General features: G+C 30.2%; 1 protein-coding gene across 1 annotated transcript in view; it reads left to right on the top strand.

Annotated features, from left to right (window-relative positions):
- LOC118196811 (propionyl-CoA carboxylase beta chain, mitochondrial-like) overlaps positions 1-22,373 on the top strand; it is a 43,921-nt gene that overhangs the window by 7,868 nt on the left and 13,680 nt on the right. Inside the window, exons 3-10 of the mRNA XM_085824117.1 lie at positions 5,332-5,400; positions 9,462-9,518; positions 12,455-12,679; positions 12,767-12,808; positions 16,076-16,142; positions 16,689-16,809; positions 18,537-18,618; positions 22,089-22,212. Coding sequence (XP_085680243.1) covers positions 5,332-5,400; positions 9,462-9,518; positions 12,455-12,679; positions 12,767-12,808; positions 16,076-16,142; positions 16,689-16,809; positions 18,537-18,618; positions 22,089-22,212 — 787 coding nt within the window. The remainder of the gene's footprint in view (positions 1-5,331; positions 5,401-9,461; positions 9,519-12,454; positions 12,680-12,766; positions 12,809-16,075; positions 16,143-16,688; positions 16,810-18,536; positions 18,619-22,088; positions 22,213-22,373) is intronic.

Raw genomic sequence — 22,373 nt, 5'->3', positions numbered from 1 at the left:
GATTGAAAGAAGGGATTGACAACAGAATTTTTATAATCTCCTATAACAAGAGTGTGCCTTTTAGTGTGTTGAGATGAGAATTTTTTAACTGCTTGATTAATAATGTTGGGTGAAAAGCCCCTGTCAATGGCTATTGCTTTTAAATAATTTAGTTCTTCATCAAGGAATAGTTTGGAGGAGCAAACTTGAAGAGCACGGAAAACATAGGAATAAAATGAAGCTAACTTTTGTTTAGTCGGATGACATGATTTAAAGTGTGGTGAAAGCAAACCGATGAAGGTTTATGGTAAACCATATTACGGGTCGTTTATTCTCCCATCAATAAAATTCCGACTTCCATACTCGAAGAGCCCATTCTGGATACGAATTCCTTGGGTATTTATGGGATTCCTTGCCAGTGTGGTTTAATTTACATTGGCCAAACTAAGATAGCCTTAAAATTTGGTGTCAAGGAACATAAGGCATATGTTAGAAAAAAGGAAACACAGAAGTCTTCTGTTGCCCAACATTGTTGGTCCGAAAATCACACTTTCAATTTTTCTGCTGCCAAAATTATTCAAAAAATAGCTTCCATTGGAGAACTGGATTTTCTAGAGGCATTTCACATTTAAAAAAATCTTTCTCTTCTTGTTAACCATCCTAATTCCAATCCATCTTTGCCTTCGGCCTTTAAAGAAATTATGTTTTAGTTCTGGTTCCATCAACAGATGGCGCCACTAGCTTATTTTCTGTCCAGACTTTCTTATCTTATCTGATCATTATATCCTATCTCATTCATTTGCACTTTTGCAGCTGCCGATGGTGGTTCAATAAAACCCTCGAAACTAGTTCTGTGAAAATTTGAAAATATAACGCTGATTTTTGTTGTTTGACTTCTGAATTAGTATTTGTTTGGTGTGTTATTGTGTCTTATTTATTAGCTATTTATATTTATTCAGGTTTTGATTTATTTTAGTGCTGAAAAAATTGTTCCAGTGGTATATTTCTCATTGATATTGACAGAATGAGTGAAATAAACATTTCCCTCATAATGTTTTTATTAGTACTGTTATTTATGCATGGTATTAATTCATGTATAGGTTCTTTTTTACTTTGATAACCAGAAAGTACCAATTGTTTTCAACATTTTGTCCTTAACAAAAAAGATCCTCAATTTATATAGTTTAAGTAATTGTTTTGTAGTACTTTTTTAATATTATTTTAGTACATATGTATTATCACAGCCACCTTTGTAAAAATTACCAAAGTTTCAGAATATGCTAAACTCTAGTAACCACACACTTAAAACTTATTCAGGTAACCATGTGCATGACAAATATTCTGTTTCCAATGTCATTGTTTTTTTTTAATCTTTTCTTTTTAATATATATATTCCAACAGTTCAACATTTGTATATGAAAATCATCCTATAATAGAAGAAAGAGAGGTGAAATTTCAGCAGAAGTACAGTATTTTATTGTAAAATCTCTAAAGGAACAGTGCTTTGAATTCTTTCTCCAAGCGATCATTACAAATTTCCACCACAGCAAAAACAAAAACCCATTTGTAACTAGAGTTAGTGTTTTTCTTTTGAAATAGATATACAATTAAAACATGTAATGTGTATATATGTAATTTTTTACAATAAAAGTAATTGTTTGCCAAACTGCACCAAGGTGGTTGTGATAATATGTAAGTACCTTTATTTGCTTTAGACTTTATTATACATGCAATGCATATATTAAAACTGAAAATATTATATTAAAAAAATTACTTTAAAAAAAATTAAAAAGAATACTTGTCTTTTATAATGCCTAGGTGAAAAAGTTAATTTAGTTTGTTTCAGCATTAGCAAGAAATAAATGGTTTAATGATTAGCACATGTGCAAGAAACAATTACTGATCTGCTCATACTAAAGAGACAAATACTCAGTGATCTTACTGGCTTTGTGTAACAGCATTATGTCAATGTAGTAGTTTTTCATTGTAAAATACTCATTATGCTTACTATTTTCAATCTTTCATTGGTGGAAAAGAAGCTATATACGATAGCTTCTTTTTGAGGCATTTATTAGCAACAACTGTTAAACTGTGGCCACCAGAAAGAATCTGGGTTGATCTTTGAATTATGGTAACTTGGCGATTTTTTGGCGAAAATTTGGCGACCAACTCTGCTACAGCAACCTTCTATTTTTTTTTCGCCGCCATTTTGTCTTCACGAAGTAAAGACATGTTTCTTTTCTTTTTATTTACTGAACACTTTTTCCAACAATCTACTAGCCGAATTACACTTATGCTAGAAATTTTATGTAACAAAACTGCTCAATCATGACAAATATTAACTGCAAAATTGGGGAAAAGTGCACAATCGCAAACTCTTTGCGCGTTTTTCAGAATAGCACATACACATAAACCATTTACACGTCGACTTATTTTTACTTAAAAGAAATATCCCAGAATTGCACTAAAATGGCATTGCACACACTCTTAACTTTATCCATCTACACTGCTATTTTCTCATAAATTACAAAAATTTGCACGAAAATGCAAAAAAATTCTGTGAATCTTTAAACTCGGTAAAAAGCACATATATGAAATTACCTGATCGCGAAAAAGTATATACCCTTTCCAAGGATGAACATTTCCACGTATAAAATAAATAAAATATCCAAAAACTTTTACCTCTAAATTATCTATTATATTATAAACGTCACCAACGTATTCATACCGCAAACATTACAAGTGGTTACAAATACTTAGTGTCAAATATTTAAATTATTTCCATGTACGTTTACTTCAACTGAAACATATACCAAATTCCTACAAACATAAAATTCACAAAATAACTATCATTTAATTAAAATATCACTAAACCATGTACACGTTGACTTATTTTTACTTAAAAAAAAATCCCAGAATTGCACAAAAATGGCATTGCGCACACTCTTCACTATATCCATGTACAATGCTTTTTTCTCATAAATTAGAAAAATTTCATGAAAATGCATGAAAATTTTGTGAATCTTTAAATCCGGTAAAAAGAACATATATGAAATAACCTGATCGCGAAAAAATATATACTCTTTCCAAAGATGAACATTTCCACGTATAAAATAAATAAAATAAATAAAATATCCAAAAACTTTTACCTCTAAATTATCTATTATATTATCAGCGTCACCAACGAATTCATACCTCAAACATTACGAATGGTTACAAATACTTAGTGTCAAATATTTAAATTATTTCCATGCACGTTTACTTCCACTGAAACGTATACCAAATTCCTACAAACATATAATTCACAAAATAACTATCATTTAATTAAAATATAATTAAATTCAAAAACACTACTTAAAATATAAATAAGCGCATACATTAAATTAATAACAATTAGCTTACAATCCTAATTACTTTAAACTAAATCATTGCTAATAAAAATTTTCCAATAATACCATATTACTTTATTTACTCCTTACATTTAGAACAATGCATAAAAATAATATCCTCAAATAATTAAAAATACTAACTTACCTAATCTTCTTCAGAATCTTGATTAAGTGGCCGATAAACTTTTCTTATTTCCTCCACTAAATAAAAAGCAAGCATATGTGCGCCTGTTTCAGGATCTTTAAAATCATACTTATAGTTCACAGCAAGGTACCAGGTAAAATAAATAACATCTTTACTTCTATCTCGCACAACCTTAAAAAAACACTTGTTACTACCCCTTTCAATCCCACTAAATACCCATTTCAAATTCACTTTAGTTAGAGCCATGGCATCCAAAAATTAACCAACACTGTTTCACACAACACAGAATAAAGCTAAATACAAAATTTCCAGATTTCCCCCTTTTCCGATCAAAGAACTGTAATTCGTCCATTAATGTCACATGACATATCTCATGATCTCTCATTTCCCTCACACAAAATAATGCGTAATCGGAACTGAGTACTTCTCACATTATTACCAAAGTCCTAGGTAGTAACCTTTATCACCTCCAAAATGTCGCCAAACTACTAGTTACCATATTCCAAAGATCAGCCAGAATCTCTAAAAAATTAATCTTCCTGTATCTTTTTTTTTAATAAATTGCTGCCAAAATTATATTAAATAAAATAAATAGAATTTTATGATATGTTAATAGTAAATAGAAATCTTTGGCATGTTTATAAATGTTGTTATTTTAAATAAATTCATCATTTAATTGTATAAGATACAATAAATTATGTGGATATTAAATATGTTCTGTGGAATTATGATATTTTAAATAATTTGCTCATAAAATTGTATTAAATATGTCTATAATAAATAACTTGTGTTGTTATAGATAATGAATAAACTGCTGACTAATCATTTACCATAGTCAGTTTCATTTTTGTGAAACTTTACAATATTTGGCAACAAATCGTACATTTTTTAGTCCAAATTGCATCAATGCCATTCCGTGTCTTGCCAAGGCCATTACAGAGGACAAGTTATTAAAAAAAGTTTAGATAAGTTGCTGTGTTACTAAGTTATATTAAAGTTTACATAACTAGGTTAAAACTTGAAAGGGGGCATTGGATCTTTCTGTTGTAGGGCAATGTATACCAAAAAATTTTATCTGAAAAGATTTTATGTATGAGCTTGATATTTCCAGTTAAAAAGCATACTTTCATCAGCAGCTCATTTCTTCTGCAGTAAGTTTTCTAAAAATAAGAAATGTAATTTCTTAGCATATTTAGTGCAGTACTTTTCTGTTATGCGCCTGCCATTCATTTTGCGCGAGTGTATTAATTGTGTTAAATTACAATGAAATGTGTTAAATTATACACTAACACCAACAAAAGGTTTGATGTCTAGATGGTGTTGTCATTGGGTCTTAGTGTGAACTGGCACCAAAATGCTTACCAAAATTTACTTGCCAGTTATAACATATAGCCACCAAATAGTGTTTCAGGTGCAAAGTCGAAAAATGCTATTAATTTAGTAAGCAAACAATGATGTGGAATAATATAGAATTCAAGAACAAAAACATTTTTATTGATATTGTTTATTTTGAAAATAAGAACATTGTTATTGAAGATAAAAACATAATTAACAACAGCCAACATTTGGACATATATCTTCATGTAAAAAATTATTTGGTGCATATTATCCTTCAGCAGAAAAGATCCAAAGAGCTATGTTGTCAACACATATGGCATTAAATAATGCATAGTGAAGAATTGTCAGCAATTATTCTGCAGAAATTGTTAACTGGAAAGAAAGCTCCATTCTTTGGGTGTATGTATTGTGAATGTAATTAAATTATGTATTATTTAATTTATTATAATTTTTAATTGATTTTTTCCCTTTTAATTTTAGTATCCTGGAGACAGTGTGGTTACAGGTCATGGTCTTATACATGGCAGAAAAGCATTTGTTTTCAGTCAGGTAAATAATAAATGAAAGAAGCACTTTTATTCACATACATATGTACTTTTATTTAAAAATTTGTTCAGTTACATGCAAAACAAAAGAGAGTATCGTATCTAAAGCATTGAGCAAATGAAAGCAAATAACAGAAATTTAATCTTATGCTGCATGTAATTGCTTAAAGTTTTGTTATAATGTGTATATTTTAGAAACAATTAGTATTTAATACAAAATATTTTGAAACACAGCTTTAAAAGAAAAAGGAAAAAAAAAAAAAAAAAAGGAATTTCTGTTTTCTTTTTCTACTTTGATTGTCAACCCCCTCCCCCCCCACATAGACTTTAATGTAATTTGTGTGCAAGTTTATCAGCACTATAAGTTATTTTCTTTAAACTGATCTCTATTGATAATGGCAGTAAATAAATAAAGGTATTTAAGCAATCGAAATATTTCAAATAATATGCATACATTAATGAAATAAAAAATCTGTGTAAGTTTTAAAAGTCAAAAGTGTAACTGTTTACAGGGCTTAATTTCTAAGATTAGAAGTACCGGAGCCCTATTGAAGACCATCAGCAGAGAAGAACAAGAATAAATAAATAAATAAAATGACTATTAAACTCATTAATAAATTTAAAATTAAATAGTTAATTATTATCAAATTAATTAATAGATATTTAATTAATGGTTATAAATTGTTACTTAATCAATAATTATTATATAAGTAACTAATTATAATTTAATTGATAATTATTAGATAATTAATTAATTTTTATTGAAGTAATTAACTAATTAAAATTAAATAAAATGTAAAGAGATAGATTGAAATTTAATACATGATTTTTAATATAATTTTATTGTTAAAATAAAATTTTCAAGATAAAATTTCTACTGAAATTATTATTCAGTTACATAAAAGAAGCCTTCTTATTCAGGGCTTCAGTGCGTTCCGGCTAGAATTATGATTTATTACAAAAACTAAGAATCACTGGAGTTGAGATCCAGTGGGTTCCGGCCCAATTTAAGTTCTGATCGTAGGGGGGGGGAGTTCTTTTATCATCACAAAAATTAAATATATTTAAAGTATAGCTGATGAAAATTCCAGGGTGAAAATTGTAGCCATCAGGCAGATGAGTGTCAGGGGTAAATGAATCGGACTCCTAAATGTAAAGTTGCTGGTTACGTTCCCCCCCTCATTAGTGGATACTGTGGGAAGACGGTGTATAGGACGTGCTTTAGCAATTTATCTCAGTATTTCACTCTTATTGTACTCGCTGTCACTTAACGCACATTTAAGAACACAAATTTTCCTTCCTGCAAGGATAACTAACTGTAAGCATCGGTAACAATATGCTAGATACAATGACATGGTGAGAAATTTAGGCGTCCTAAACAAACTCCCCCAAATTTATTGCTTTTCTTCCGCTTGGTTTCCGCATGTGAGTGAGGGGATTTTACTTGAACATTTCATGTTCTCATGAGTTCATATTTCTAGGGAAATAGAGTATTGCAAAGTCTGCTTATTGTTAAAACTAAAATGTTAGGAATTCTAAATTTTTCCCCTTTTAATTGTGGTTCAGTTTTATAAAAAAAAGTACGGGAGCTCATCTTATTTAGGGCTCAATTGCTCTGGCTAAAATTGTAATTTTTCTAAAAAATTGAGAAGCACCGTAGCCGGGCTCTGGTGGGCTCTGGCGCAATTTGAGCACTGACTGTTTAATGTTATTTAAATTGTTTAACTTGGATATACAGTCAAAAGTCTTTAATCCGGGCTCATCGGGACTTCAGCGATCCTGGATTATCGGTTTTTCCGGATTATAGATCATCAGTTTAAATCTGGTAAGATGGCATACAGAAATTATAAAATTAAAAATATGAAAGTATAATTTATGAAATAAAGAGCAATTATGATCTAAAGGGTATAAAAATTTACAAAAATAAAAGCTTAATATTTATTTGTTTACTTTATTAAACATTTTTTAATGTAAGTTGTTTAAGTTGCTTCGTTTTATGTGCTAATACTTTCTCTTTAATTCTATAAACAGACATAATTTCTTGTTCAGTTACAAAGTTTCACTGTTCAAGTCCTGTAATTGCTGTGCCAAGAAAAACCGACTAACTTGTCAATCGAAATTTTTTTCGTTTTCACTAACCTCTCTGTCACTTTCTTTGTGCCTTTATCCATTTTTTGCAGCAATTCTACTTTTTGTTTGATTGACATCGAATGATTTCGCTTTGTTATTATTTTTTGTTATCTCCAGAACCAGTTATTTTGTTATCCTATCCTTTGCCATCTCCAGAATTGGAAATTCTATTTGACATACCATACCATATTTGACGGCATATAAGATGCACTTTTTTTCCTAAATTTGGTCTCAAAAAGTTACCTTCGTCTTATACGTGAAGGACACAGGTTAACTTTCAATACTGAATGCTATTTTTAACCCGGATAAAGGTCTAGACACACATAACTTTTTCTACATGTGTGTGGCCTTCTAAATAAGGGTGTGTCTTATATGCCGTCAAATACGGTAATCGAAAGTTCAAGCTTACTTTTATAAAATTGCTCTAACAGTCTGCAAAAAATAACAAGCCGGATCCAACTCGAAGATTAAGGAACAACGCTATCTGTAACATTAGTTGAAATAGATAATTAGATAATTTTAGTTTAGCTTATACCATCTGTTATACATTAAATGTGCATGCACAGAAAGTTTGTATCTTTGAGGTCCAGATTATAGATCATTCCGGATTATGGACGTCCGGATTAAAGACTTTTGACTGTACTATGAATTTGCTAGTTAGTCTCACTTAAAATGTGTTGGGCCATATGTGAAGTTTGCTTTTAATTTTCATTGCTACTATTTTCCCCTTCGTAGTTAATTCATCATAACTATTTTCCTTGATAATTAAAGTATACTTTAAAAATGTTATACTATTAAAAAATATAAGTACTATATTAAAGTTTTTTATTGTTACTAAAATGCACTCAATGTTTCCTCTACATGATATTATGTTCTTAAAAAAAAAAAAGGATGAAGAGATGAAAAGTTATCTATTTTAAGTAAATTAACAGTGAAAAGAAGAGATCATTTTGCATTAATATCTGAGTAAGCTATGTAAAGTGCATTGTTTAATAACTTATTTTAAAATTCTGTAATGAAGTATATTTTAAGATTCATAAAAGTCCTAATTATGAGTTTTAACTGTTACTTTTTGTAAGTTTGCTTGTGTAATTATCAAATTAGTACTTTTGTAAGTTTACTTGTGTAAGTATCAAGTTAGATACTAGCTCTGATTTTTGGATAATTATTATGACAGTGATTTTGATTGTGGGTAATGACTGTGATACTGGGGTTAATAAATCCAATTTTAAACTGATTTTTGTAGTTGCCAAAGTAATGTATCATGCTTTAAATTCTTTATTTATTTCATAAAGCTTACTGTTTTCTTTTTATTCCTTCCATTTATTAGGAACAAGGATTTTAAGGTATTTTTTAGCTATATTGTTATTGTGATTCTCATATCTATGTGCATGTTAGCAATATTTCAGATATATGTATCAGTATTACATTCATTTTTATTTTGCATGAAATTATATGTAGAAAATAACGTAGTTATCACATATTTTTTATAAAAAACAAAACTGTTGGAGAATTTCTTAAAAATTAATAACTTAGCAAAATCGTTAAGACTTTAATAATGAGGTATGCTAATTAGTGTATATTTTGAGCTAGTAAAAAGTGTAGAGTAAAAACTAATTGCTAGCTAAAAATCATCTTGTGTTGAAGCAAATCTTATTTAAGTTTTAATTATGTTTTGTTTTAATGTATCATAGCTCTGATCGAATTTTATTTTATTATTTATAGTTATTAAAATGAATAATAGTTCTTAAATAATGAATTTAATGAATTAGGAAAATGGCAATATATATATGAACATATTTTGTTTATCAGTAAGGAAAAAAAAATTTTAAATATGGACTTTTTGATGTGATTGTTAAATATACATCTTATCATTTATGATTAAGCTATAATTCATGCCGTTAATGATTTTTGAGGAATTGTAATTAATTCTAGGATTTCACTGTGTTTGGAGGCAGTCTTTCATCTGTTCACGCAAAGAAAATATGTAAAGTAAGTCGATCTTTAAGTGCTTATAATTTTGAATTCATTTTAATCATATTTTTAGTTCAAGTACTCCCTTTCCATCTAATATGCGTTTTGTACTTTGTAAACTAAAAAGCTTGCATGTAAATTGTAATTATAAGCAAATTATTATTCTACGATTAAGCTAATTCATTGTACCATTTTTCTTTGTAATTAAGTATTTTAAAAATACTATACTATTAGAAACAAATAAAAAAAATTCTTTTTAATGTTTTTTCTAGTTATTAAATCACATATTTTCATACATAATGCAAGGTATTTAGAAATATCTTTGGTTTCACAGTCCCCTATAAATTAATCATGAGACAACACACTATGTTTTTGAAATGCATTATGTGATAACCCAAGGATATGCAGCAAATGAGTGCAGAGTTGCACCTTCCCAATTTGTTTTTTCTTATAAGTGGGTGTTTTTTTCCTTTTAGCATTAACATTATTTTTAAACATTAACAGTATATTTCCTTTTATTTTTTTGCAATGAATAATTTTTTTATTCTTTTTTAATGAATAGTAATGCAACTGTGGAGTTTGATATCTTATGAAAAATGAAACATTTACTTCAGAAGTATGCATTTGCCCAACAACAGAGAATGCAAAAATCTGCATTCCATATAACTGTCCTTCTTAAATGATCAAAGTTTATGGAAAATGTGAAAAATTGCTATCAGAGTGTTAGAATGTGGATCTGAAATTGTTTGAAGATAGCTATAGCTTTTGCATCATTTATTATTGGGCAAAACAATACATCAGTGAGGTTCTGTAAAAAAGAAATGAAATTATTCATTATGGTAATTGTGCAATTCAAGACTAATATATCAATTGTTCTTGGATGATCTTAATAATGGCTGGTGTGCAGTGCCAAGTTTGTATGCAGTACTGAATTTGTGCAAATTTTTTATGCTTTTATAAGTAAAAACAGAGCGATGTGCACATAGGGAGAACAGTGCAAAAAAATGTAGAAGGGGCTTCTTAAAAAAATAAATGTTTTATTATGGCTGCTTCTTGTTTTTATTGATTGATAGCTCTTTCATGGAATTCTCAGTGCACTGCCAGTTTGTAAATCGCTGTTGTCAATCACATATTAACTTTATGAATAATTAGTTAGCAATGAATCGGTGATATTTTGGGATGGAGTGCAGATAATCTGAAAGTATCAAATCTTTTTTTAGAAAAAACATGATAAAATTCTTACATTTTCTGTTTTTCTCTCTACACAATGGTTGTGCTTTAACTAATGCCTGTTTCTCATACATGCATATAATGGGGGAAACGTTTCAGTGTAACTACAGGAGATCTATTTGAGCAACTGCAGTTAATCATCTTTAAGGAAAGTTTTATAACTGTAGCAAAGGTTTCTAAACTGGATCATAGAATTTTATGTGAATTGTCAAACATGAACTTTAAACAATGAGTGAAAATTTTCACTTCTTATAGGATAGAAAACCAGACATTTTTTGTTACCAAAAAAATAGATACACTATAGATGTGTAAAATATGAAAAACAGTCGATAAAGCCAGGACACCAACTGTAACACCAGTAATTACTATGTCTTTAGTGAAATCTAAGCATTTTGAAACGAAAGCTGGGATACATCCACTGTTTTCTTTTCATTTAGTTTCCATTATTTGGTGAATCGTAAAGATCCGTCAATACATAGCAAATCTGAAACATAAATGGAACAAGATTGAGTGTGGGTTCAGAGAAGTTTATGTCATATTGGCAATGTGGTGTGGTGCTAATGCTTTAACGGTGGGGTGTTGAACTCCAATAAAAATTCTAATGATGGAACACCGCATGAAGATTTTATTGAATGCCCAGAATAAAAGTCTACATACAATCAACAAGAGAAAAACCTATCTTCCTTTTTTTCCAAAAAATTTCCATATCTCTACATTTTACGTGTAACAGCAATTGAGTGGCTCTCGAGCCTGCATTTGAAACAATGCCAACATGTTAATATTATTTTTAAAACAATTAATTCAACTTAACTATTGAAAATGTATTCAGAAGTTAAATAATAATAATATTCATCTTATGCTCTTGAGACATCCTTGTCCATATTAATCTTCAGTTTCTTCTTCCTTTATGCGACCTTATCACAGCAAGGTTAAACGTCTACATCTGTTAAATTACACCCTGTCTAAACTTCCTATGCTTCTGACAAATTCTTTGCATGCAACTAAAAATCTAGAATTCCAAGAATACAGACAAGAGATAAATCCTTTAAGGTTAATTAAAAGCTCTTTTTATGGTACAATTAAAATTTAAAACTTACTCGCCATTATTTGCAAGGTAGCTAAAAATACCTAAATTTAAATATGTGCTGTATCTTCGAATGCTAATGGATTTAGCATCATCTCTCTGCATCTTTTGTGATTAAGAACTGGGCTTGTCATCCATGTGAATGTACTCAAAAATTATATACTGTTTTTCTAATGCATTCTAGAACTCTTTCTCTAAATTACTCATTCACTTACTATCTAAACTCAGTTCAATTTGCATTTTAGTGAAAGCTGATTTTAAAAATTGAAGTAACAGGTCGGAATTAACAAGATATAACTTGTTAGTTAAAATAAACCTTAGTTATTTGAAACATGGAGATAAATTTTATAGGCAAAATGTAGCCATTTGGTCCCAAATGAAGTGTCTAACAGCAATTAATATATTAGTATTAGAAGTACTAATTTTAAGCAAATAATTCATTTGTTTTTTGTTTTTAATATATATAATTATATAATTAACATTTTCATTTTAGTTTACATTAAATTAATTTTTGTGACAAATATTTTTGCATGAAATATGAGCAGCTATAAACCAGGAAGTAAAACATGAATATTAAATTTTTAAATATTAAAACTAAATTTGAACTCTAAACCATATTTATTTATTCATTTTTATTCAGATAATGGACCAAGCTATTCTTGTTGGAGCTCCTGTCATCGGCATTAATGATTCTGGTGGTGCTCGTATACAAGAAGGAGTGGAATCTCTTGCAGGATATGCTGATATCTTCCAGAGAAATGTATTAGCCTCTGGTGTGGTACCTCAGATATCTGTTATCATGGGTCCTTGTGCTGGTGGAGCTGTCTATTCTCCAGCTCTGACAGATTTTGTGTTTATGGTTAAGGTAAGCTTTGAAGAAAAATGTCCATGTGTATTTAAATTTCAGTACATTATGCAGTTTGGATTTCAGTTATTCCTTTCTGTTTTATAGGATACTTCATATTTGTTCATTACAGGACCTGAAGTTGTAAAGGTAAGAATTATAAAAATTTGACCCCCTTTTTTTTAAGATTGTTGGTTTTTAGGTATATTTTGTGTATATTAATTTAATCAATTTCATATTTTGTGCTTTTATGCATTTATTTTTGTATTTATTTTTAACAGAGTTATCTTTAAAATTATTTGATAAAAAATATATAACCTTAACATCTTTGGAACTGAAACTAGTCTATAGTAACTAATAAAATCTGTCAATTATTTAGTAAAAGTATATGTAGCATTTCAACTTTTATAGTTTTAAGTGCATTTTGCTGTGTCTATTCCATTCTGAAATTTTATCATCCTTCTGTTATTTACAAGTTGTTTGATTGCAAGCTACATTAGTAAGTTAACAGAGTATAATTATCCTCTATTATATGCAAGTTAATTGAGATAAAATGTGAAATTCGGGAATTTTGATTAGAATACTGAATATATAGGAGTTTAATAGTTTTATTAAATTTCTGTACCTTGAACTTATCTTACAGGAGTAGACTGAAAGTTTCCTGTAAAGACAAGAAAAATGAAGTATTAATGTAATTAAATAAATTATTTCAACTGTTATTTTATTTATCAACATAATCTTTTTGAAACTCGATGTACTTGACCCATTGTTTTCGCAACTTTTGTTTGTAGAAGTGACTTTTTTCAAGCTCTCCAAAATATCTGTTTACAGCCTCAATCACCTTTCATTTGACAGAATCTCTTTGTAACTAAAATCATTTTAAAATTTAGGAATAGATGGAAGTCTGAGGGAGCCAGATCTGGTAGATATGAAAAGATATAGCTTAACAGATTAAAGATACAGATTTAAAAGTTATCTTTAAAGAATGCACTAAATGAGCATAGATAATATCATGGTGAAGCAGCACCTTTTTCTTGATCATTTTTAGATGTTTTTCCCATATTACATAATAGCAGTTTTTCTTTTTTCAAAATAATTAAGCGAGTCTTTTTCATTCCAAGAAATTGATACCATTAGCTTTGTAGTTAACTGAATGGTCTTGCCTTCTTCAGAACTTGGAAAATGCAAAGGCCATCCATTTTCTCCGAACTATTGTTCTGATTGCAGTTTCATTCCTGGTAAATAATGATGAATCCAAGTCTCATCCATGATATCGTATCATCTCTTGAAACCTGGTAGATTCTTTTTAAAAATTTCTCATTCATATTTAAACTTTGAATTCCTGAAATTTGTGCTGAAATGCACATTTGTTTATATTGAGCAAATAAGGAACCATGTAAAAGAAAACATTTTTAAGCCAAGTTTTTCCTGCAAAATAAGAATTATTTTTTCATGAGATGCTATCTTCAGTGAGACACTTTTATTTGATGATATTCAAAAACAGTGTCATGAACTTTAACTGCATTTTATGATGTGGCAGCAGTTTTTGGAAGTTGTGAATGTAGTTCATTAATTTTGTGAGTGCGACCAAGCTCAACCACATGCGCTACGACTAAACTTCACGGTTGCAGTGCCGTGCGCTACAATATAACAAGCAGTAAAGTGTCTCATTTACGCCACTCCACGTCTGCGAGTGCAATCCAGAGCTGTAACTTGAGAAATAAACAGTCTCGTTGTTAGGCAACATCTGCACCACGTTATTTTCATTTTTGCGATAAATGCCTATCGACGTGGTGTTCACATCATTCGCAGTTTGAGACAAAAGCATCTCGACTTTTTAGTACAAGTGGTTAAACCCAATAGCTATAGTAGATATTAAAGTTGACGAATTTCCAAGAACAGTATCCAATATGGATTGGATTACAGTTGCAGTTTTTCTTTTCAAGTGGAAAAAAAAAAAGGCCTATTTGAATTGATACAAAAACGATTAAATCTTTTTCAAAAATATTATTTACTAATATTGGAATGAAATTTTTGCAGAGAAAATTTATCTGGTTTTTGAGAATTCATATTTCTATAATTCATTACCACTTTGACCTTTAACCAAAAGGATAGTCAGTATTTTCTGATTATCCATACCTCCATCTAAAAAAATTACCAATCATAGATGACTACTCAATTTTTTTTGCTAATCTAAGTCTCGTTAGACAACAGCCATTTTTTAAATGGTAGCGCACTAAGAATTGCTGATAATAACAATCATTTAACAAACTTTAAAGTGCAAGAATCATCCATAATAAAACACTTATGGAGGGAAGTTCACTGTTCTTTCCTTGTACACATCAATATCTTCTACCTTGAAAAAAATCAGAGAATTGCAGAAACTTGCCTTTGCATACAGCTTATCACTGTGCACACTGTCAGTTTATCTCGTACACAGCGATCTGTTTTCAGTTGGCATTGTGAAAAAAACTGGACTATCTAATTAGTACAACTTCATGGAATACAAATTTTTGCATTCTCTACTATTAGGGAAAACACCATATTTCTTAAGATATGCAATGCTTTCTTTTTCATCAGTTGGAAAACTCCATGGTTTCATTGTGACACCTTTCAATTAAAAAAAAAAAAAAAAATTGGAAGTGGAAATGTTGTTTTTGGTGGAAATTGGCACTCTCTGCTGCATATATGGGTCGCCACATAATTATATTTTGGTGATGTCATGGGTTGCCTATTTTGGCAACATAGCATGCTGCCTTGTGAATCCTTTTTAGGACAGTGGGAATAATCAGAAAATACTGGATAACTCTATATTTAAAAGCAATGTGTAATAAATTTAAAAAATAAATTAAGTCTTTGTTATTCATTTCTGATGCTAAAAATTTTGATAGATTATTATTATGCCTTTGTTTTTTCTTGAATAACTTTATGATCAATTTTCCATTATTTTATTGTGGAATTTTGGATCTTTCATGAAGATTATGATGAATTTTTAATAGCTTTAAGTATGTACGTAAAATCCTTATACTTTTCTTGGTACATCATGTATTAAATATATTGAAGTGACAATGAATCTTAATGCAAGTTGCCATGAATTGATTTATGCATCATAAAACTTTGTTAGTGACTAAATTTGAATGAATGAAGGGGAAGAACATGTTTATTGTTTAACTGTTCTCTTGATACATGCTTGTACTTAATCATTTTTGTCCTTTATTAGCTACAAATATTACTATCAGAATTAGTATCAGAATTTTTAAAAAATAGGACTGAAATTTTTGTTGTTACTTCTTTGCCTTTGGTTAATCCTATTTGTTTGCATTCAGTTTTTTAAGTTTTTTTTTTTTTAAATCAGAAAACTGAATGATTTAATTTATTCCTGTAATAAGAATAATTATTATTTTGCATTTTTCACAGGCAGTAACTAATGAAGATGTAACACAAGAAGAACTTGGGGGAGCGAAAACACATACTACAATTTCAGGTAGTTTTTTCCCTCCATATCTATAGATATTAAATTATTTGTTATAGTGCTTGCAGGTGCAGATTTTATATTAGCATTTAACATTGTTTCTTTTCACTTTCTAGTATTCACTGTAGAAATTGCTTCAGATTTAATGTTGGAATTATTTTAACTTTAAACAGGAAATAACTTTTAAAAAGTTTTTTTTATTATTATTATTATTATTTTATTTTTGATGGAAGGCACTAGCCATCATAGGTATTGACCACTACTAAGGTCAGACATGGTGGTCCTTTTATTATGGGGGCACCTAATAGGTGGGACATCATTTCCTCCTATGAAGGAAAAGATAATTTACATCCATGTATTCTTCAGGATTCAAACACATGCTCTTCGGTATGGTGTCAGTGTCACTAACCACTTTCCTATTTGGGTAGCACTTTAAAATGTTATCTGCTGAATTGTATTGATATTGTATTGTATTGAGCTCTGTGTTTTTCTCAAAACTTGTCTTTTTTCTCATATTTTCATGCAATTGGTTTAAGTTTGATTTGTTTTTCTCTTTAGGTGTTGCTCATAATGCTTTTGAAAATGATGTGGATGCGTTACTCAATTTGAGAAAGTTCTATAATTTTCTTCCTCTAAGCAGCACTGATCCTCCTCCTATTCGAGAGTGTGATGATCCTTGGTAAATCTGCAATTATTTCACTGATATCTATTACATAGTAGACTATTTGATCTCTATTACTGTAAAATTAATATTTTATAAGGAATATGTTCAATCACTTTCCTGAACTTCTGATATCACAGTGTTATGAGACATTCTCCATTTCTGTCAATTGACAGTGTTTTCAAATAGAAGAAAATGAATCATGTACTGTAAATCAGATTTTTTTTCATTTAAATATTGACTTTTTTTATCATTGCTGAAACCATTTTCAATGCATAAAACTATGATATGGCCAGTACCTGACCTCCCACCAATTCCATATTTTAAATAGCAATGAGCTTTAAGTAAAGTATCACTTCCAATTAATCATTCGTAATCAAAATTTTGTTTGTTGTTACAATAAATGGAAAAGTTTTTAATATGATATTTTGGATTATATTTCATTCAGAAACTGTTTAATTTTCTTATTATGATGACCTTTTTTTTTTTTTTTTTTTTTTGTCATTTTAGCTTTATTTTCTAAACATCACTCTATTGGCATTTACCCCACGTAAAATTCAATAGCAAAATCGCAGAATCTTTAAAAGTAACATATCTTTAGAATTTCCAATAAAGTGTTGAATGTTGCCATTGCTGTAATATTTATATTTTCTGTATTATTTTTATAAGAATAATACATACTTTTTCATGAAAACCTGTTCAGAATTACATGTAAAGAATCAATTTCAGTTTATTCACTTTAACCAAAATCTAAGATGATGTTCCCATTAATATAAAAGTCTTAAATACTAAAATTGAAAGTTTTGGATTATATTTCAGAATAATTTTTCATTAAAAGCTCTTGTGGGCTTAAAATAAAGTAACACTTCAGTTGTCCAATTTTACCCCAAAGTAATTTAGTAAGTTCGTTATATGAATGCAAAAAGTTTAAATGCAGAAGACAGAAATTTTTTGGAAGTCTGGTATAAAATTTGTTGTGGACGCAAAAAAGAAAAAAAAAAGTCATTGCACACAGATATAGACAAGCATCATGAAAATACTAAAAATGTGTTGTAAGGATCCTAATTCTGCTTATTGGCTGAAAACTTACTATCAAATTTTTTGAACCAAAAAAACATTACCTCACGGTATGTATTTAGCTTTGTGCATGTTAAAAATTTGTGAATATATTAAAATGTATATTTTTATGTCTAGTTTTAAAAATATAATTTTAAAAATAACTTGATAACAGAAGCACAAAATTTTAATAAAATATTCTTACAAAAGCAGGAAAATCTTGTAAATTTTTTAATTTTATATTTCACTCAGGAAACGGTGTATTGTTTCATGTTCATAAAATTAATTTTTTCAGTCATTTGTATGTTGAGATGAGCTTCTCTTCAGGAGGAGAAAAAATCTGCTTAATGTATAATGTTTGCAAGCGGAATGTTTTGTTTTCCCATGCATTTAAGCCACACAAGTATATTTTATGTTAACTTTATTAAAAGTATGCAAACTACAGATCTATTTGACTGTCTTGATACAATGACTTGCTGAAAAGCGTCCTTTTGATTCAAAGCTAATATTTGCTGGATTTTAATTTTAAAAAATTAGGAAATATGTTATGGTTTTAAAGAAGTTAATCAAAATTTGCTCTTAAAAATTGATTAGGCTGTTTCAAACTTGCCCTCTTTTGAAACTCTGACCCTGGGATCAGTATATTAATCTGCTATCAGCAATATTTTTAAAGTCATTTTTTACTTCAGGGATAGAATTGTTCAAAGTTTGGATACAGTTATCCCTCTTGAAACAACAGCAGCCTATAATATGTTGGATGTTATTCTTGGGGTAAGTCATTAAAGCATTTTTCTTCTAGGCATAAATTTTAATGGCTGTTAAATAGTACATTAACACTTATGCTGTAATCATAAATGTTTTCATTCATACATTAAAAATTAATCTGAAAGTTTAAATGTATAAAATTTTATTAAATTTTCATTTCCTAAATCTGCATTAAGTGTCTTTAGGTTTTGATAGCAGTTTCTGCTGAGATGTAAAAAAATTTCCTAACTTTTATTAGGCTAAGTTTATTATTTTAATGTTTCATGTATATAAGCATAGCTATTGTACATTTTTATGTGCAAAAATTATCTGATATTGTTAGTGGATATTGCCCATCTAATATTTTATGATGATGTGGTATTGAAAAAAAAATAAAATAATGATGATTTCTTAGCTGTTTCATTTAGGCATACAAATTTTAGTATTTTTTATTTGCCAAATGTAGTACATAAAAAACTGTAAAGTATCTTTTATGTTAATTAACCTATTCTCTTATGATTTGGAACTATACTGTCACTTTTTCTTTTCGATAGTTCTGACCAGGGTATAAATGAGTATTTAATTGCCAGAGTTCTTAAAAGTTTAAGAGGTAGCTCTTGCTCCCTCTTAAAATGCTCAACTCAATATGTGTCTCACGCCCAGCTTTGCTAACTTATCTGGGCATTAGCCATCTTGCTAACTGAAGTAATCATGCCCATAGTAGTTTGAAACATGGCTTGTTAAGCTCTTTACTTTGTAGTCTTCAGCACAGAATTAATTTAAATTTTAAATTCGCTTTTCTGTTACTGAGGTATCACAAGTTGTGAAAAATTAAATTGTAAGCAAAGGTTGTGCATTTGTTCAATTTAAGGTTTTAAATAATGAAGAAGGTTATTTAAACATTCTTCAGTTTCAGTAGTTGATTTTACAGCCAGGGTAAAATCTCGCCTGACTATTTTAATAAGATTTTAAGAAGTTTAATTAATTCCAGAGAACAAAGATATTTATATGATACTCTCTAAACATTTATATAATACTTCCAGATCATGAAAGATTTTAAAATAATTTCACTTTTGATAAATCGGAGTTTTTAAAACGTGTAAATTAAACTAGTTATGAAAACATCAAAAGTATATTATACAAGGGTTGGAACTTTAATAGTGACAACTATTTATTTACAAGGAGTTTTACAGTCCTTCAATATAGTCGCCAGTATTGTGTACAACCTGTTTCCAACAATGTGGAAGTCGCAGAATACCTGTAGCAGCGCCTGTTTTGTTGATAGTTTGAATGGACCGATCTACTGCCGCAAGAATCTCAGAAACAGTTTGGAAGCAAGTGCCATGAAGTCGTTCCTTCATCTTAGGAATTAAGTCATAGTCACAAGGGCTTAGATCTGGGGAGTATGGTGGATGGTAAAGCACTTCCCAGCCCCATCGCTTGAACAAATCAGTCACAGCTTGCACTGCATGCGGCTGAGCATTGTCATGCAAAATGAGAGGAGCGTTCTGTAGAAAGTGTCGCCATTTTTTTCTCAAAGCTGGTAGGAGATTGTGATCCAAAAATGAGCAGTAATACTGCGCAGTGATGGCCTGCTATTGGGGAACGGTATGCATTAGGATGACACCATCACAGTCGCACACGAGAATCACCATAACTTTCACATTGCTGGGGTTCTGATGAAATTTCGAACACCGTGGGGACGCCATTCGTTTGGCATTTCAGTTCTGGCTGGTACGATCGGACCCAAGTCTCATCCAGCGTAATGATACGGCGTAAAAAAGATCTCCTTCGTGCTCATAGCGCTCCAGGTGGGTTCAGGCAGCATCGTATCATTCCATCAACTGATGTGGAACCCATCGTGAAGCAATTTTTCTCATGGACAGGCGTTCCTTCAGAATGTGCAACACAGTCGTATGTGCTAATCCTGTTTGTCCGGCCAGCTGACGAATCGTTTGGCGGCGATCACTGTCCATTAGTGCAGCAACAGCTTGCACGTCTGCATCGCTGACACTCGGACGACCTGGCTGCAGCATGTCTGCCACGTTTTGGCGTCCTTCATTGAATGCTTTCACCCATCTTGCTATGGTTCTGTAAGGCAATGCAGATTCCCCACAAGCCTCTTGAAGCCCTTGATGACACTGTCGTGCTGTACGACCTCTGGTACATTCAATTTTTATCCAACATCGTTGTTCTTGTTTTGAAAACATCCTGACAACACTTACTTTAGACCGCGAGCTAATACAAGGATCCGTTCTTCGCGTCACTCCGCATGCGCATGACGTAAGCAGGACGAGTCTTTTTGCTGAGAGGTAAGATAGATATGTAGTTCACATGTGGTATACGCGATATTCTTTGGTTTTGTTGCGTAGCGTTTTTTCAGCTGTGTTGCCATTATTAAAGTTCCAACCCTCGTATCTTTTGTAGTAATACTGTTACTTTTGTGTTGTTGTTAATTTTGTAAATAGTCTGTAATGTTTTATTTTTATGGGCCATCACACAGTGTGTGAATAGATAGATTGTTATGGATTGTTAGTTTCATATTATGTATATCACCTAATAAAATGAGTTAACTGGTTTTCCTCTTTCCTTCTGATTTTTCTAACTTTTTTATAAAGTCTCTCAGAAATGCTTTCCTTGAGCTTCTGTAACATTTTGAAATCAGTGTTATACTAGCACTCTTTCAAGGAATATTAATAAAAGGTAGATATTTGTTTTTCAACAGATTTATTTTATACTGTGAATTATGCAAATATTAAATATTTTTAATTACCGTATTTGACAGCATATAAGACACACTTTTTTTCCTAAACTTGGTCTAAAAAAAATTACCTGCATCTTAGACACAGGTTAACTTTCATTGCTGAATGCTATTTTTAGCCCGGATAAAGGTCTAGACACACATAACTTTTTCTACATCTGCCATAATTATTTTGCACTTGTGTGAAATATCTGTCGCCCAAAAGCACCAAAGCTCAAAGCTGATGTCGAAGTTCGAACAGGTTCGATGGTCACATTGTGTCTATGGAGCCTTTCCTTCTTTACATAGACTTTCTTTGACTCAGCCGACACATGTGACAGTATCGGTGTTACTCTGTATAAACATGTCGGTATCAGTGCTTAAAACTATTTGTTTTAAAATAATACCCTGGAAAATATGACTACAGGAAACAAGAGATTAAGCTATACAATTCAGTATAAACTAGGAGTGTTAAATTACGCCAAAGTTCATGGAAACAGTGCAGCAGGAAGGCATTTCGGTCCACCACTTACCGGAAAAGTGATACGTACTTGGCGCTGATACGTACTATTTTAAGTTATTCTGGTACTGCGCTGTCGTGCAGACTATTAAAACTTTTTTCCTTGTGTGTGGCCTTCTAAATAAGGGTGTGTCTTATATGCCATCAAATACGGTATTTTTCTATGTTTTTCAGATTTATTATATTTCACTTGATTTTTTTTTTTTTTTTTTTTTTTTTTTTTTTTTTTTTTTTAAGATTGCTGATGAAAGAGATTTCTTTGAAATCATGCCTAATTATGCCAAAAACATTGTGGTTGGTTTTGCTAGAATGAATGGTCGTACTGTTGGGATGGTTGGTAATAATCCCAAATATGCAGCTGGTGAGTGCTTTGGTTCAACCTTCCATTTAATTCAGATTTTATGTAGCTAAACATTTTGAAATATCCTGCATATTTATCAGAAAAATTGCAACTTGTATAATTTTGTTTCTAATGCTTGTAAATAAATGAATGGAAATGAAAATATCTAGGAATGAAAAGAA

This window comes from Stegodyphus dumicola, chromosome 9, assembly GCF_044657685.1.
Source record: "Stegodyphus dumicola isolate Sdum_Otavi_A_Nest chromosome 9, ASM4465768v1".
NCBI lineage: Eukaryota > Metazoa > Arthropoda > Arachnida > Araneae > Eresidae > Stegodyphus > Stegodyphus dumicola.
Note: the sequence above shows the minus strand (reverse complement) of the source record. Positions and strands in the feature narration are given on the sequence as shown.